Source organism: Gossypium hirsutum, chromosome D03 (assembly GCF_007990345.1).
Source record: "Gossypium hirsutum isolate 1008001.06 chromosome D03, Gossypium_hirsutum_v2.1, whole genome shotgun sequence".
In the NCBI taxonomy this organism is placed as follows: domain Eukaryota; kingdom Viridiplantae; phylum Streptophyta; class Magnoliopsida; order Malvales; family Malvaceae; genus Gossypium; species Gossypium hirsutum.
The window spans coordinates 1,773,845-1,790,771 of NC_053439.1; the positions used below are offsets into that span (position 1 = coordinate 1,773,845).

Genomic DNA, 16,927 nt, shown 5'->3' on the forward strand with positions numbered 1-16,927 from the left:
ACGGACCAGGAATCTGATACGGACATGAGGTGTCGGAAAATCAGAGGGGGTGACCCTATAATTGAACCCCACGCTGTCCGACAACTCAGGATTCTGTCTGTACTATCCCCATCCCCACCACCCCTTCCATCAATCTCTATCCTCTTACTCTTTTGACCATCAAAACTCCAGTTTGTTTCGAATTCTTTTGCCCCCCCCCCCCATTGCTCGGCCAGAACCTGTCGGGAATTCGACATTATTAGCTGAAACTCTTTGGCATGCTTTGTCTATACTACTTTCAGTTCGGTCTATTTCATTGTTGGGACGATGGCAATGCCACAATTTGCACCCCCAAAGTTTTATTCATAGGGAACAAATTTGTTGTTGAAATGGTCTACTTCTGATTTTAGCAAATTAAAAACGGTGGATTGGAAGGGACTTCTCAGTTACTTGAATGAAAATTTTTAATACACCTATCATCAATGGTGGAGTGAGAAGAACGGCGAAGCTAAAATTTTTTTTAAGTTGAAATTAAGTTGTATTTTGTTATGAGTGTTATTTTAAGATTAAAATATAATTTTATCATTTATTAACTTAAAATTATATAAAATTTAAAAATTAAAAATTGGAGGCAAGGCCCTTACCAATCCTTCTCCGGCGGCTCACAGCCATAAGAGATTTCTATATAAATTTGTGATTTTATATTTGATTCTCTGTTTTTCCGATTAGTTTATTTGAAAATTATATAAAGGTATGAGAAAATAAAAATATATTTATAATAATATTAATTACTTTTTAAATTAAGAGTGTTTTAGTAAATTTTCTCAGTCGAGTAGGTGTTAAGTTGACTTTTGATATCAACCCAATGATTTAAATAATAATGTAGATTCTAGCAACATAGGTAAACAATGTTGTGTAATAATATTAAAATTTTACAAAAGAAATCAAGTTGAAGTTTTGGTTGTAGATGTAAAATTGAGATTTTATGTCATGTTGATGGCATGGGTTCAAATTATATAATTTGTAATTTTTTATTGGTTTCATTTAAGATATAAGAAGATAAAAGTATCATTCTAAAAATATAACTTGTGCTCGGTTTACTCATGACACTAACTCAGTTAAGAGTTTAAATAATATCATATATTAGAAAAATCTTTAGTTGTTGCTATTAAATGAATATGTGAACTTATTTTTTAAAACAATCTGATTAACATGTAAATTTATTATCGGTTGAACATGATTAACTAGATTTTTGAGTGACCTTCATTATATGATTGAATATCGATAAACAAAAAAAGTTCATGTGATCATTTTAATGACAACAACTAATTATCAATTTGTATCTACTAGCAACATTATAAATAAGAGTGAGTTTTCGATTTGGTCAATTTTTTTAAACCCTTTATGATAATTCATTTTAGTTCAATTCTTGATTTTTTTCATTTTAATTTTGTGGTTTGAATTTTTGAACTTTATTTTAATAAAATAAGCTTTTTTTGAACATTATCCGATAAAGTGTAGGGTTTAGGGTTTAGGGGTTCAAAGTTTTATTATTATTATTTTGAACGAAAAAGTTAATTTTTCAAGAAAATAAAAAAATAATTACATTTTTGAAAAATATTTTTTATATATTATTTTTTATTTATTTTTACTATTTTAAATAAAAATATTTATTTTTTACATTATAAAAAATTTAAAAATAATTATAAATTAAATTAAAAATTTAGTTCATTTTGGATAACTACAGTTTTTAATTTGTGAACCAAAATCACCCAAACAACATCTGTTTGGATCGATTTTTTTATTTTTTTTACTCGGCCCTAATTATGAAAGTGGCAGGTTCAAATATGCTATTAGTCTTTATACTTGATAAAATTTAAGATTTAATCTATGTACTTAAAAAGTTAAAAATTAAGTCCGCCTACTCTTCTAATTTAAAAATTTCAATCCAATCATTAACATCGTTACCTTTTTTGTTAATTTGACTTAGTAATTAAAATGTCCTCATATGATGTGGTATATAATTAAAGGAAAAAACACATGTTAGGTTGACAAATTTTGCTAGAAACTACCAACAACAATAATGCTTGGACTAGGATTTGGGATTGAATTTTTAACTTTTTAAAGTACAAGGACTAAATCTCAAATTCTGTAGGGGTATAGGGACTAACAACCTATTTTAACCCTCAAAATTATGACCATAAATATGATTTAGTTACTGCCATGATCAGAATTAGACAAATTTGTATATCCTCTGAACTTTGTCGTCTTTTTCACTACTGTTAATTTACATAAATCCAAAATGGGACCTTTATTTGACTGCTTTATATCCATTAGATTTAGTTTTGGTTAAATTCTACTATAAGTCCTTACATTTTATGAAAGTTGTGAATTTAATCCCTATTCTTAATTTGGTCATTTTTGTTGTTATACTTTTCAAATTTTATAATTTTAGTCATCACCAAATGATAACTGTTAAATTCATTAAGTTCTTCTATTTCTAAAATTTAACGCGGCAAACATAGTATCATATGTGTAATGTCATGTTGGCTTATTATTTCGACATATTACTTACTAAAAATTCAGTTAATGGATTAATTATTGTCATTTGCATCAAGACTAAAATTTCAAAATTCGAAAAGTATAATGACTTAAAATTATCAAATTAGAGAATATGAAATAAATTTACAACGGTATGCATAGTACAAGACTAGTAATTGACTATAACCAAATGGATTTAACTACTATTGTTTGAGTCAAACTAAGATTTTAGAATTCGAAAAGTACAGGGACTAAAATTAACCAAATCGAAAAGTACAAAGACTAAAATTGATCAAATTAAAGTGCATGGATTAAATCCATAACTTTCACCAAGTATAGGAATTAATAGTAGAATTTAGCCTTTAGATTTTTCTTTTTTCTAGGCATAAACCTACTATCCCTAGGAGTCTGATCGCAGTTTTCCTACTAAAAAATAGGTAAATTAGTCTCTACACATTATATCAAAGAGTAAATTGGTCTTTCTATTAAAAGTTCTATTCATTTTTATTGTTAAAAACCTGTCTCTGTATGTCTAGATGAAGTACACGTGGCACACCAAATATAACTATTTGGTTACTCAGTTAGCTAGACTAGTTTTAATAGTAGAGATAAATAAAATTTTTAACAAAAATAATCATTTTACTCTTTAATTGAACATACAAAAATTAATTTAACTAATTTTATGTAAATGAAACAAAATGAAATTTAACATAACCGTAATTTTACCTAATTCTACAAAATCCAAATCCAAAAACTAAAAAAAAAAATATCCAAAATCAAACAGCTAACAACATCATGCAGCATTGCTATTCCTGATGGAGCCGACCCTCAACACAGAGCGTCAGACCTCATCCTGTAGAGTCACTGATCAAAGAATCTCGTGCCTAACAAAACACTGTAAAAAGCCTGTGTTTTCTTCACTCTTCTCTCTCTCTCTCTCTCTCTCTCTCTTATAATATAAACCCTTCACAACATGTCTCATTTTTCCCCCATAACCCCCCCCTAATACTCTCTAACTTAAGCTTGTTTTGTTCTTTTGTGTTTTGGTTTGAAAATGCCATCCAGTTCTGCAGATCAAAGTAGGCGTTTTAACAAGGGGCTTAACAATGGCGCCCCACCACCAGAACAAGAACAACTGCTTTGCCCACGGTGTGATTCCACTAACACGAAGTTTTGTTATTACAACAACTACAACTTTTCTCAGCCTCGTTATTTCTGTAAGTCGTGTAGACGTTATTGGACTCATGGTGGTACACTTAGGGACATCCCTATTGGCGGTGGCACTAGGAAAAATGCTAAGCGTTCACGTAGCAACATTAGCACCACCACCAGCTTTTCCACAACCAATGCTGCTGCTAGTGCCGCCACCACCACCACCACCACCACCCCCACCACCACAACCAGTTATAATAGCTTCCCATTACCTGCTACCCCGGTTTTGTTGCCAATCTCAGCCAACCAAGGAAGCTTTAGTATCGGTGGAGAGTCCAAAGGAAGCAATATATTTGGAAGTTTCACTTCATTGTTGAATACCCAAGGACCTGGATTTCTAGCACTTGGTGGGTTTGGGCTAGGTATTGCTCCATCACTTGATGATGTTGGGTTTGGGCTTGGAAGAGGAATGTGGCCTTTGCCATGCGTAGGAGATGGAGGAGCCGCTGGTGGTGGTGGTGGGCGTGGTAATGGTGGAGCTGCCACGGGGATGGGGAATGCATGGCAGTTTGAAGGTGCAGAGACTGGATTTGTTGGTGGGGATTGTTTTTCTTGGCCTGATCTTGCTATTTCAACCCCTGCCAATGGGGTCAAGTGAATATCATCACCTCTCTTGGGGGGTTCATTGTTCATGTTAATTTCTAGTACAAGGTTAACTTTCGTACTAATTTACTAGCTACATGAAAGTACAAATAGGACTATATAACCCTTTTGTTTATTTGCTCTTTGGTGACTTAATGCCATGGGATTTGTTTTTGTCTTGTAGTTGTATTCTCCACCATCTTTATGTTAGGAACATGAACTTAAATCAAAATGATGTGAGTGTAGTTTTTGGTGTTGATATGTTAAACCTACTAGGTATTTTTCTCAAAATTTCCAATCATCGGTGTTGATTTGATGGTTAAATGGCTTTTTGTTTAATCAAATGGAATGCCAGTTAAAATTTGTCTAATAATGTTTATGCCTTTATCTCTTTCATCATGTCCATTAAAATCAATTATCCATATGGTATGTTTTCCAATGGTATATAATAATTTTGTGAATTGATTTGATTTTTAAAATAAAATATATTAATTAGATTTTTAAAAACATTAAAATTTATTAAATTATTTTTAAATAATAAAAATGAATATCCTATTTGAATATCTAAAATATTTAGTGTTATGAGTGATTCGAATTCTGATTAAAATTTAAATATCTAAAATATTTGTATTAAGATAAAAGTGAATGTAAGTAGTGAATTTTTTTGCCTCATATTCCTATGCACTATGAATTAATATCAAATAATATGTTGAGGCAATTTACAAGTAGTGTTAAGGAGTAGTGTATCTTTTTTTGAGGATTTTGTGCAGACAATCTCGTGTTTATTAATGGAGAAGAGATTGAATAAAACAATATTATTTTTCTAGATTCTTATGTGATTGACATACACTATATATAGAGTTATGCAATTTAATAAGATATGGGCTGACTTTATGATCCTTTGTTTCCTTATATAAAGAGTAATTGATTTGATGAGATCTGGACAGATTATGATGGATTGAAGTTTGGATTCATGCTCCAAATATGAGTTTTATTGTTAAGGCAATTATGAAGAGTAATTTCTAGCCTAGTGCATTCTACTCTATGACATGGCTCAACCTTATAACTTGTCTTATATGGAGTTGACAATTTTTGTTAACAAAATCTTTAGGATGTGCTCTTTGTTGATTATGTGGACATATGTAAGCCCATATATAATATCTAAACCTACTATAGGAACATATCTTGAATATTGGTTCAGATTGGATCAAGCAAATCGACTTTCCTATTTTGAGAAGATTGGATTGGTTTGGGTAACCTGATAATGTATCTTAAAAATTTGAAGAGTTATCTTGAACTTATTGAAGACATTTTATATGCTTATTATCTTACTATTTTGATGGGAAGATTGATGGTAATTAATTTTTATGTTAACCAGCCTTAAACTCTTATATATTAATGGTTTGTGTAGGTAAAATGTGTGGAGAAGTTTAGCACATTTTTTGTTATTTAGAACTTGTTTTTTTAGAGTTCATTTTGTAAGAAATCAAGTGAATCACTTGGTTTTTATCCTAAGTTTTCAAGGGGGAAACTTAGATGAAAGTAATCTAGATCTTAGGTGCAAAAGTGAGATTGCTAATCTATTGAGTGCTAGTTCTTGTAATCACTTGTTGTATGAGGTATTAAGATAGTGACTTATTTCTCTGAGCAAAGCCTCGACGACCCTGCAAATATCGAAAAACCAAATTGTGTAAACATTTTGAGCGTTCATTGTTTTTCTACTTTATTCTTCACTAGAGCCTTAGTAGTTGGCATTAATAATAAGCATTTTGCAATTATTGTCTTTGTTCTTTCATAATGGGTTTAATATTCAAATATGTAATATACATAGATCTGTAAAAAAATATTAAAAATTGTTGAATATTTAATTTCTATTATACATTCAATTACTATATATATATAAAGAAACAATTGTATTAGGTATAGATGGTCTTAAGTCATATGGTGGTATTGATCACTCTATTATACTTAAATTTATGAATTAATTTGTATACTTTTTATTTGATCCAATTTACTCCCTTTATTATTATAACCTCATTAATTAGTATAAATAATTAGTATTTTTAATGATTTGATAGTTGTAGTATTTTTTTAAAACACTTATTTCATCTCATAGATTTTTTTTCTCCTAATAGTTAACAATCTTAATTATTTGAACTAGCTAATAAGATTATAAAAATATAAGAATCAAATTCGGTTAGAAATTAAAATAAATGGACTAAATCTCAAATCTAGGCATAAAGAAGGACCAAAACTGAAATATTGCCATTTTTATAATGTGAAATGAGAGCTAACTTCAGACGTCCTTGTAGTTATGGTTTATGGGAGTAAAGGGGTTTGGAATGGTGATATGTAGGGGACCAATGCCAAGACATAGTAGCTAAATTTGTGAATTATATAAGATTAAGAATTGGATTACTCTTGGATATGAACAATAATGGAAAGAAAAATTATAGAACCAACAATAAAGTTTACCTATTAATTACGCATTAGGTGGTCTCATTGAATATTGCATCCACTCAGAGATCGAGTAGATGGATAATGCAGGTTCAATAGCCTAAACAAAAATAATGCATCAAATAGATCATGCTAATGATTTTCTTCAAAAATGGTTTAGTTAATGAAATTTGAGATGTCGAGTTTTGTAATGTTTTTATATAGGTTTAAATCGATAGTTTTATTTTATGTATTATTAATTAAATATTTTTTTACTAAATTTCCATGTCACTCAGACCATACCATGTTACCAACTAATAGTTAAAAAGCTTGCACTTCTGACAACAATGGTGAACGACTTGCATTGATTTCATTTGGGTAGAGATGATTATGGGTTGGATTAGATTGGCTTTCAATAAAATTTTAGACCTTATTTTTATGTTAAGGCTCCGACTTGAAAGATGGACTTAAAATTTTACTCAAGTCCGGTTTGAATAAAAATGTTAAAACCCAAACTCGACTTGGCCCGCTCGTATTAATTTTTTTATATTATTATTTTTATATAAAAATAAATTTAAAATATATAATAGATAAAATATACTAAAAACATTAAAATTAATGTTTCTCAACAAATTAAAAATAAATTTTAAAAAAATATATCTAAACTTAAATAATACTAAAATAGATGCAACTTAGCAAGTAAATACCGCTAAAATAGTTGCAAAATTAACAATAAAACAAAAGTTATACCAGACAATAACAACAAAACAGTAGCAATATAAAAGCGAAACGACACCAAATCAGCAGCAAAAACTAGCGGGATTTTTTTCTTGCAAATTTGGGTTGGGTTAAAAAAGCTACCTTGGCCTGTTTAAAAAATAGACTTTATTTTTTTATTCAAGCTCATTTTTCAAACCTGTATTTTTACTAAAATTTTCTCATTTTTCGAGCGAATCTTCACAATCCTACCCATATGAGGTTAAAAAAAATACTATCCTAAAGCTAACAAAAATCACATAACACAATTAGGGTCATGGGTTACACCAAACATGTCCCCTAGCACTGCATTCTCCACTAATATAGGAGCTTTGTTGAAGATTTGTAACTATGATTCATTGTTGATAGATAGTCTCACCATTCAATTGACAACTGCGTTTGCCTCCCTAAAAATGTATTTGACATGACCATCAACCACAAAACATATTGACTTAAGTATTGCATTAACATCTAATCTTAGGTTGATGCCTTGGGTTAACCCATTCCCCCTTACCTTCTACCAATAATTTTATAAAATTGAAGACATCAATTTAGGGGCAGATTCAAGGGTGGCAACCAAGGGTTTTACCTCGCTTAGTTCAAATTGTTATAATTTTCTTTTAGCACTTCCCGAAAATTTATAGTTTAATTTAACTTTTTTTTTTAGATATAATCAACCATCTTTATAATAATCCATTTTTCTATCAAAATTTTAAAAGTTAGAGAGGCGATTGTTATACACCTATGACAATAGTCAAGACACTTCTAATAACATTCGAGAATTAGATCATATCTAAATTTTTTTAAAATTTAAAATTTAAAATTTAAAATTATAATATATTATTAATATTTATTAGTGAAATTTAAATAAAACGTATAAATGTAATTCTAATTATTAAAGATTATTGTCATTTAATGATATATGATTAATAAATTTTTATATAAAATTTAAACATTTCATTGAAATAATAGCTCATGTAAAATTTATTATTTTTATTTCAGTTAAGAACAAAATTAATTTTACTAAAATTTAACGTAAGTGGCTAAGGTTGTTGTAGAGAACTTGTTTTGTAAAGAGGATAACCCATAGTATAGGATTGTTATTGTTATAGTTGAAAAGTTGTAAAAATTAGGCTTAATAATAGATTTGGCCACTAACGTTTGTATGTTTTGTCAAAATGGTCCTAATTGTATTTCCAACAGATTTAATGAATAAATTCAAATTTCCAATTTTTCTTTTTTTCTTTTTTCAAAAGGTTTCAATCTCTCGTATGCTTATTTACTGAGAAGTTTTTCCCTTGAATTAATTTTTTTAGATAATTACGTTTATTTTCTTTAAATTAAGAGTTGTTTTTTTTAATTTAATGTATTATTTATTTATTTTATTGTTTTTCTCATGTCATTATCTTTTTGAGTTATCTAAGTAATAAATTACATCTCATTAAAAATATTCCTTATATGAAATCCCACATCATCCCCCTTAGCTTTTTTAAAGGTACTTTCATTAAATCTGTTATTAAAAGTAGATTGAAAAAAGAATAAAGGTTGATGGCCAAAAAAGGTTAAAAAAAATACAATTAGGGTCGTTTTGACAGAATATGAAAACGTTAGCGGCCAAATTTGTCATTAAACCTAAAAATTATAAAAACAAACGGTTCTAAAATAAACATGTTATTATAATGAAATACTATTATAATAGATGGTTGTTATAGAGAAAGTTGTTTGTATAAAATTTATGCTTTTAAATCGCTAAAATTGTCGATTGAGTCGTAGTTTGATTAGCATGAATATTATTACCAATGCAGGAGGACGTGGGTTCGAGTGCATTGAAGTGCATTATCCTCCTATTTATGGGTTGAGAAGGAGTTATAGGTAGTTCTAGGCATTATGTAAAAAAAAACAGATATGATTGAAACCTATAATGTGATTATTTAAAAAAAAAAAGGCTAAATTTTTTGAATCTTGTTTCAACTTCTAACACAAAAAAATTTGGCATCACCTCTATTCATATTTCGAAATAATGAAAACTCTAAAAGGATAAAACCATGATTTTACCTTTAAAAATACAACGAGATCCCTAATTTCCTGCTGTCGTTCCCCTCCCAAGGAGTCTATACTCTTAGGCCTTGTCCAAATTGTCCCAATGGGGAAATTGATAACAAAAGGTTTGTGCCTAATAAAAAAAAATCATAATGTAATAAGTAACAAACTTTAAAGCATAATTTATTTTGTGGGTTGGACCTTTGAATTTTGTCCACAATTTTATGCTTTCTATAATTCTATTGGAAGCATTAAACCTGTGGACTTATGCTGTCCCGGTGTCTCCTAATTGATGACTGGATTCACTTTTCACAGTCATGGGGATGTCACAATATAAGGAAAATTTCGATTTCTTTATCCAAAACTCTTATTTAGACATGTTAAAATATGAAAATTAATTTTAAAATAGGTTTAATATTATATGTAATATTCAAGTTTAATTTTTTAATGTGATACTCCTATTATTTTTTATTCAATCAGGTACTTATATTTGACAAAAGTTATATATTTTGGTATTTAAAAGTAGCAGTGTTAACTTTTTAGTGTTTAATTTAAGTTTTAGTATTGATTTGATGAAAGTTAATAGAATAAATTTTGGTCAGCAAAGATTGTACCGATGTGTTTCAATTCATTCCAATTAATATTATTTCATACCAGTGCATATAAACTCGTACCAGTTCACATAAAATTTTAATACTTTAAAATTAATGTTTAAATATTTTTATTTAAAATACATTAATACTAAATTTGATTGCATAGAAAACAATAATTTTTAAATGAGAGAAATTATGTTGTATAAGGGGAAAAAACCATGCCCTAAGTGAATTAAGTCTCCCCCCAGAGAAAGTGAATTAAGTCATTTAAAAAATATATATTTATTTTTATTAAATAATTTCAATATTTTATTTTATTTTACATTAATTCGAATTAATGTGACAGATCAAATGAGACCAAAACCATACAAAAAGTCAACCAATATATAATGTACATGCAACATATTTCCATTATTTTACTTAGGTTGAGGTGGACCATAAATGTCTAGCATGTAAAAATTGTAGCAGCTATTATTATTAATTAATTTTAAAAATTAGCCCACTAGCTGAGCTAGATTCTGGATAAAGATTCTGCAAATTCTTACCTAACTAGCTTGAATTAATATTTAAAAAATTAATTTATAAAATATTAATATATTATGGATTAATTTTATATTATTTTTCTTTATACACAATAATTTTTAAAATTTATTATTATTATTATTATTATTATTATTAGATTTATGACACAATCGCAATATGAGTAAAAAATATGCAACAAATATATTTATTAAAAATTTATATAAAAATTAATTGATGATTTGGTTACAATAGTAAAATTAATTGTTTATCATGGTGATTTGGGTTCAAATCTTATTATGACCAAATTTTTATTGATTTATTATATAAAAAAGATAAAGATGCCTTCATAAAATATAATTTAATTTGTATATGAGAGGGTATTTTAATAAAAAAATTGATGAAAAATACAAGATACAGACTCAAAAAACTAGACCTTCAAAGGAGGATCCTCAAATAATCTTAAACTTGACTTTCTATCACGAATCATCTTGACAAGTTTATCTGCAATTGTGTTTTCCTCCTGAGGGATATGTTGAATTCTTCTGAGGAGTGTTGAGTTTGAGATTCTAAAGGCGCGCCTCGAGACTATTTGTTTAAATTAAGACCCTTTCAAATATTCTATCTAAGATAAGCTTTAACCCATCCAAGATACCCCAAAGTTTAGCCTATGTCACTATACAATTTCCCTAGTACCTGTTAAACCCTATGATCCATCTACCATTTTGATCACGCACTAAGCCTCTTGCTACAACAAATCCTTCATCCTGTCTCATGGAACCATCCATATTTAAGCACGCCCAATTTTTTTCCATAGGTGAACTATCAAAAGACCTTTGGATTCTATGTGTCGATGACTTAAAAACAAAGGTATATTGTCTTGCCTAGCTAAAAGAAACTTTAAGAACTTCGTCAGTGCTCCATGAAATACCTTACCTTGAAAGGTAAACAGGTTGCAGTTTTTCCAAATACACCAAGAGGCAAGAGATGATCCCAAAAAGACACAGCCAATAAATCCCAACCAAAGAAAAAGGCTGATGCATCTGAAAGTTGCCCGTTATCCATTCCTAAAGAGATTCGGTGTAAAAGCTTGAGAGTGTTCCATCTAGAACGGTTTTGTACCAAATGCTTCTAGCAGCAGGGCAATCTCTAAGAATGTGTAGGACCTCTTCAGACTCATGTCCACAAAAAATTCATCCGTTTCTGCTATTATAAACTAGTTTCGCTAACAAAATAATTAAATAGTTACACATTGCATGCCACATGTATCTCATACTGACATACATGGACCAATTTTTAACTGTAGAAATGAATGAAATTTTTAACAGAAGGATCAGTTTACTTCGTGATCTAATGTCCAAGACCTAATTTACCTTTTTCTTAGTAAGGGAGACACAATATAATCCAACTCTTAATTCAAGGATCTCCATAATGCTGTTACTTGTATATATATAAAATATCTTAGTTTACTTGGTAACCAACATAAAAATGCACTATTAGACTTCCGTCAGTCAGTGTCACTATTTAATAGTGGAGTGACTAATTTAATAAATTTAGTTTTTTTGAGTGAAAAAAATAGATATTGTAAGCACTTAGAATAAGGGATAGTTTAATCGACTACAAAAAATTTGTCCAATCATCTTCGAATTCAAGCAAAGATGATAAGTCATTATTGAACTTCGTTTCAAACATTGGTGCAAGCTTATCACTTTCGAGCATGTTACTGTTCTCAAACACGTCCGCTATCCCATTTTGTGAGAAACCAAAGTAATCCAAAGCGTTATCCATGTCGGGAACATCGTCATCCTTGGAAGATTCCAACGTTAACCCATCATCGGTATCCGTCGGGGTTGACAAAGTAGGGCATTGGTCGTTCTTCAAGTGTTGAACTTCGTCAGATGAGAAGAAAATCTTAGTGCAACGAGTGGCCTTTGGTACAACCGGAGTAATAATGCCGGCCGATAAATATTTTCCGACAGATTCCATGTCTTCACTTTCAGATGTTTTCTTTGAAACATCGGCATTCAACTTTTTTGATAGTATGGTGTTCCAATAGTTCTTGATCTCGTTGTCTGTTCGTCCTGGAAGCCGTCCGGCTATCAAAGACCACCTGCAAAATTCCAATATATATAAAAAAAAATTCAAGAAATTAAAAGGTCTAATTTAGTTATAGTGCCTCTACTATGTTGAAAAATTTAAGATTTAACCTCTAATTTAGTTTGATATAATTCCATCAGGTGGCGGGAGGAGAGGCAGGGCCTAACCCCCAAAACTTAGAAAATTGCATTTTTACCCTTTACAATGTATAAATCTATAAATTAGTAATGATAAATTTACACTTTGCCCCTAAAAGTAATAAGAATTCAATTTAATTTTTTAAAAAATTATAAAGATATTAGCTAATACAATGGTGAAATTACATTTTAACCAAAGGCGAATCTAAGAGGGCTGGCAGAGGCCCTGCCCCCCCTAAAATTACTATTTAGGTCCTTTAATTTTTTAAAATTTTAAATTAGTAAAGGTAAAATTATATTTTGGCTCCCCTAAAATTATAAAAATTTGATTTAATCTTTTAAAAATTATAAATATATAGACTATTAAAAATTAAAATTTCATTCGCCCTTAAAATTTTTTTTGGCTTCGATCGTAATTTTAACTCTTATCAAAATTTATAACTTGATTCCATGCCCTCCCAAAAAAATTATTTTCTACCTTCACCTCTGCCTCTACTTTTATAATGTTATTAGTAGCTCCAAATTGATAACACATTGTTAATTGCTATCTTTAAAGTGTAAATTAATGGTTAATTGATAATGATAAGAGGCGACGTTCAAAAAAATTTTTGAGGGGGGAAATATTAAGTTATAAACTTTTGAAGGTGCTAAAAATGTAATTTTATCAATATATTAATTTAAAATTTTACCATTTTCTAGAGCAGGCAAATTAAAAACCATTTCTGGAGGGGCCTTAAGATAATAGAGGGACTCAAATCAGAAATAGACTAGAATATAAAAAAAACGAAAAAGAAGTTACCTGTTACCAAGAAGACGATGAAGTCTAATGATAAGGTCTTCTTCATCAGGAGAAATGTTACCTCTCTTAATACCAGGTCTCAAGTAATTCATCCATCGTAGCCTACAGCTCTTCCCACATCGATTCAAGCCTGGTTTTTCAGCCATAAAAACCAGCACATTCAAGAGTAAGAAGATAGGTTATGAAGTGAAATAAAAAAGAGTTTGCTATTATATATATATATATACCGGCTTTTTGAGGGAGAGTTCTCCATTGTCCTTCACCATGGAGATTAATGTAGTTGCTTAAAAGTTTATCTTCTTTGACAGACCATGCTCCTCTATTAACTCCCTCTTTGAGACAACATGGTTTTCTGCCCATTGTTTCAGCTCTTTCTTCCCAACCCAATATTCTTCCCCTTCTTCTATTCAACGACATTTATATAGATAAAAGTGGGGTCTGCTAGCTTCAAAATATGACAGCTGTTAATTTACTACTTTGTATTCAAGGAATCTCTTCAGGTTTAAAACATAGGTGAGAGGCAAAAGCTTGAAAAAGAAGTATGAAAAGAGAGAATTGGCATTTGATTATTTAAAGATGTGGAAATTTGTTTTATGTGTGGTAAAAAAGAGTTATATATGCATTCATGTAAGAGAATGGAATGAAAATGAGGATAGAAATGAGAGAATTAAAGGTAGGTATGTGTTCACATTTACAAGAATTTTTTTAATATTAATCTCATTATATGTTTTTTGATATAATGTTTAGAATTACCCATAGTTTCGCACCAACCTTTAGATAGGGCCGGGGATAATGTTCTTCAACACACTCAAAACCACGTCCTCCTGCACTGACAACAATGTCGATGCTAATCGAGCTAAGACTAAGGGCTGTTAAGATAAATGAATTTGTTAGAATGCAGTTACAGGAGAGCTGAGTTGTTAGCTAGTCTGTTAAGAGAAGTTGAGCCTATAAATACTCTAGATGAGCCTTATGTAAAACTAAGTTTGAAATCAGAATTTAGAATAAGAACTTTCACATTAAACCTTGCATTTCTTCATGGTATCAAAGCCAGGTTTACCATGAAGAAATGCAAGGTTTAATGTGAAAGTTCTTATTCTAAATTCTGATTTCAAACTTAGTTTTACATAAGGCTCATTTAGAGTATTTATAGGCTCAACTTCTCTTAACAGACTAGCTAACAACTCAGCTCTCCTGTAACTGCATTCTAACAAATTCATTTATCTTAACAAGGGCTTGTTTTGTATTGATGTGAATAAGCATTTTTGGCTTGAAAAGCACTTTCGGGAGAAAAGTTGCGCTAAAAAGGTAACATTTTTGTAAGATTTTTGGCTTTTCAAAATTTCTTTTGGCCAAATTGGCCAAATGGAGAAGCTAAAATTTTTAGCTTCTCTTCTCCTAAAAATACTTTTGAGTGCTTAATTACTTTTTCATCCCTAATCCAATGGTACTTTCCCTTTTTTTTCTCTGGTTCTCCATTCTTTCATTTTCTCCAAGGGTTTTTGTTGCTCTCTCTCTCTCTCTCTCTCGCTCTCGCTCTTTCTTTCTACTGACATTGATTCTGTTGTTGGATTGTATCTACAAAAAATAAAAAAAGAAGACCAAAAGCTCTATTGCATCTGCATCTTTTGCACTGACAACAATGTCGATATCAATCGAGTTAAGACTAAGGGCTTGTTTAGTATTGTTGTGAATAAGCACTTTTGGCTTGAAAATTACTTTTAGGAGAAAAGTTGTGCTAAACCCTAAATCCTAAACTCTAAAATCCTAAACCCTATATCTTTAGTGTAGGTTTATTTTTTTTAATGTGTTACAAATTACATAATATAAAGTATTATAAACTTAAAAATAGGTTGAGTCGGGTCAGGTTGGGCTCGGGCCTTAAATATTCAAGCCCAAGCCTAGTCCATATTTTAAATGGGCCTAATTTTTTTACCTAAGCCCATTTTTTGGGCCTAATATTTTTATCCAAACTCTCTCAAATTTTGGGTGGGTAGTCCGGCCCATGAACAGGTCTAATTACATATTGCACCAAAGTTCATGTATAGTTTTAGACATTCTCCCTCAATTTAAACTTAAAAATTATCCACAAATTTAAATCTAAGACATTATAGACTTCATCATTTCAACCATTTGCTTTTAGGCATAACTTTTTTTATCCACATCCATTGACGGAGCCTGAATTTTTTTTTGGCGGAATTAAATTATATATTTTTATGATAGTAAAAAAGTAATTTAATCACTTTAATAGCCTATATCTTTATAATTTTTAAAGGATTAAATTAAATTTTTATCATTTTTGAGAACTAAATAAAATTTTACCATTATTAATTTATATTTATATAAATTATAAAAGGTTTAAATTAAAAATTTACCATTTTAACGAATACAGTACACTCTGCCACTACCCACATCATGCACTGTCATAATTTAATTTTTATAATTTTAATAAGATTTAATATAGTTTTTAATGTACCAAAAAATATAGTTTTTTTATAAGTTTGACTGTATTAATACAATAGTATACCCAAGAAAAAAAACATAAATTATATTAACGGTCCTTTAATTTCAAGTTGTTGTTAGTTAGGAGTTTGACTTGAAATTTTATATTACTTTGGCTCTTTCTGTATATAATCTTCTTTATTTATATACATTATTATTTAATACATAAGTGATGAATTTTTTTAATTTTATAGAAAATTTGAAATTTGTTATCTCGTTATATCGGTTGTTTTTTTATATAATGCCTAAAATTTCCCATAACTTCTCTCCATCTCTCAAGTAGGAGGATAATACGTTTCAACGTACTCGAACTCACGTCCTCTACACTAACAACAATACTGATACTAATCGAACTAAAACTCAATCGAATTCCAAAGTTTAAATTAATTAAATGATTTTACTACTTTCAATACCAACGTGCAATAGTTTATTATCAAGTCAGTCCAAAATCCAATTAAATAATAAAAAAGTTTATTTATTAATTTTTCTTAATCAAGCAAGTGTTTCAAACAGAAACCATATTCCAAACAAGCCTTGTTAACAAAATTATATATTAATTAATTCAGGAAAATAAACCGAAGCGAAGGAAATCAAAGTTTCTAAGAATACAAATAAACCAAAACACAAACCAGGAAAAGTTTCATTAGTTTCAGAAAATTTTAATATAAGAGGAGGATGACTCATGCTTAATTGACTAATCATTTTGTTCACATATACTGCTACAATATATATAT

The 16,927-nt window shown here is 29.6% G+C and overlaps 2 protein-coding genes across 2 annotated transcripts; one reads left to right on the forward strand and one right to left on the reverse strand.

Moving 5' to 3' along the window:
• Positions 1–3,495: 3,495 nt before the first annotated feature.
• On the forward strand, positions 3,496–4,497 carry LOC107909338 (dof zinc finger protein DOF3.4). The gene has a single exon (XM_016836820.2). It carries the CDS (start codon positions 3,575–3,577, stop codon positions 4,328–4,330), a length of 756 nt encoding a protein of 251 aa, XP_016692309.2. The 5' UTR covers positions 3,496–3,574; the 3' UTR covers positions 4,331–4,497.
• A 7,587-nt stretch (positions 4,498–12,084) lies between these two features.
• LOC107908226 (transcription factor MYB1) lies at positions 12,085–14,083 on the reverse strand. The gene is made up of 3 exons (XM_016835464.2): positions 13,919–14,083; positions 13,692–13,821; positions 12,085–12,768 (listed from the first exon to the last, which is right to left on the reverse strand). The coding sequence occupies exons 1-3, from the start codon at positions 14,049–14,051 to the stop codon at positions 12,276–12,278; spliced, it is 756 nt and encodes a 251-aa protein (XP_016690953.1). The 5' UTR covers positions 14,052–14,083; the 3' UTR covers positions 12,085–12,275.
• Between the last annotated feature and the right edge of the window lie 2,844 nt (positions 14,084–16,927).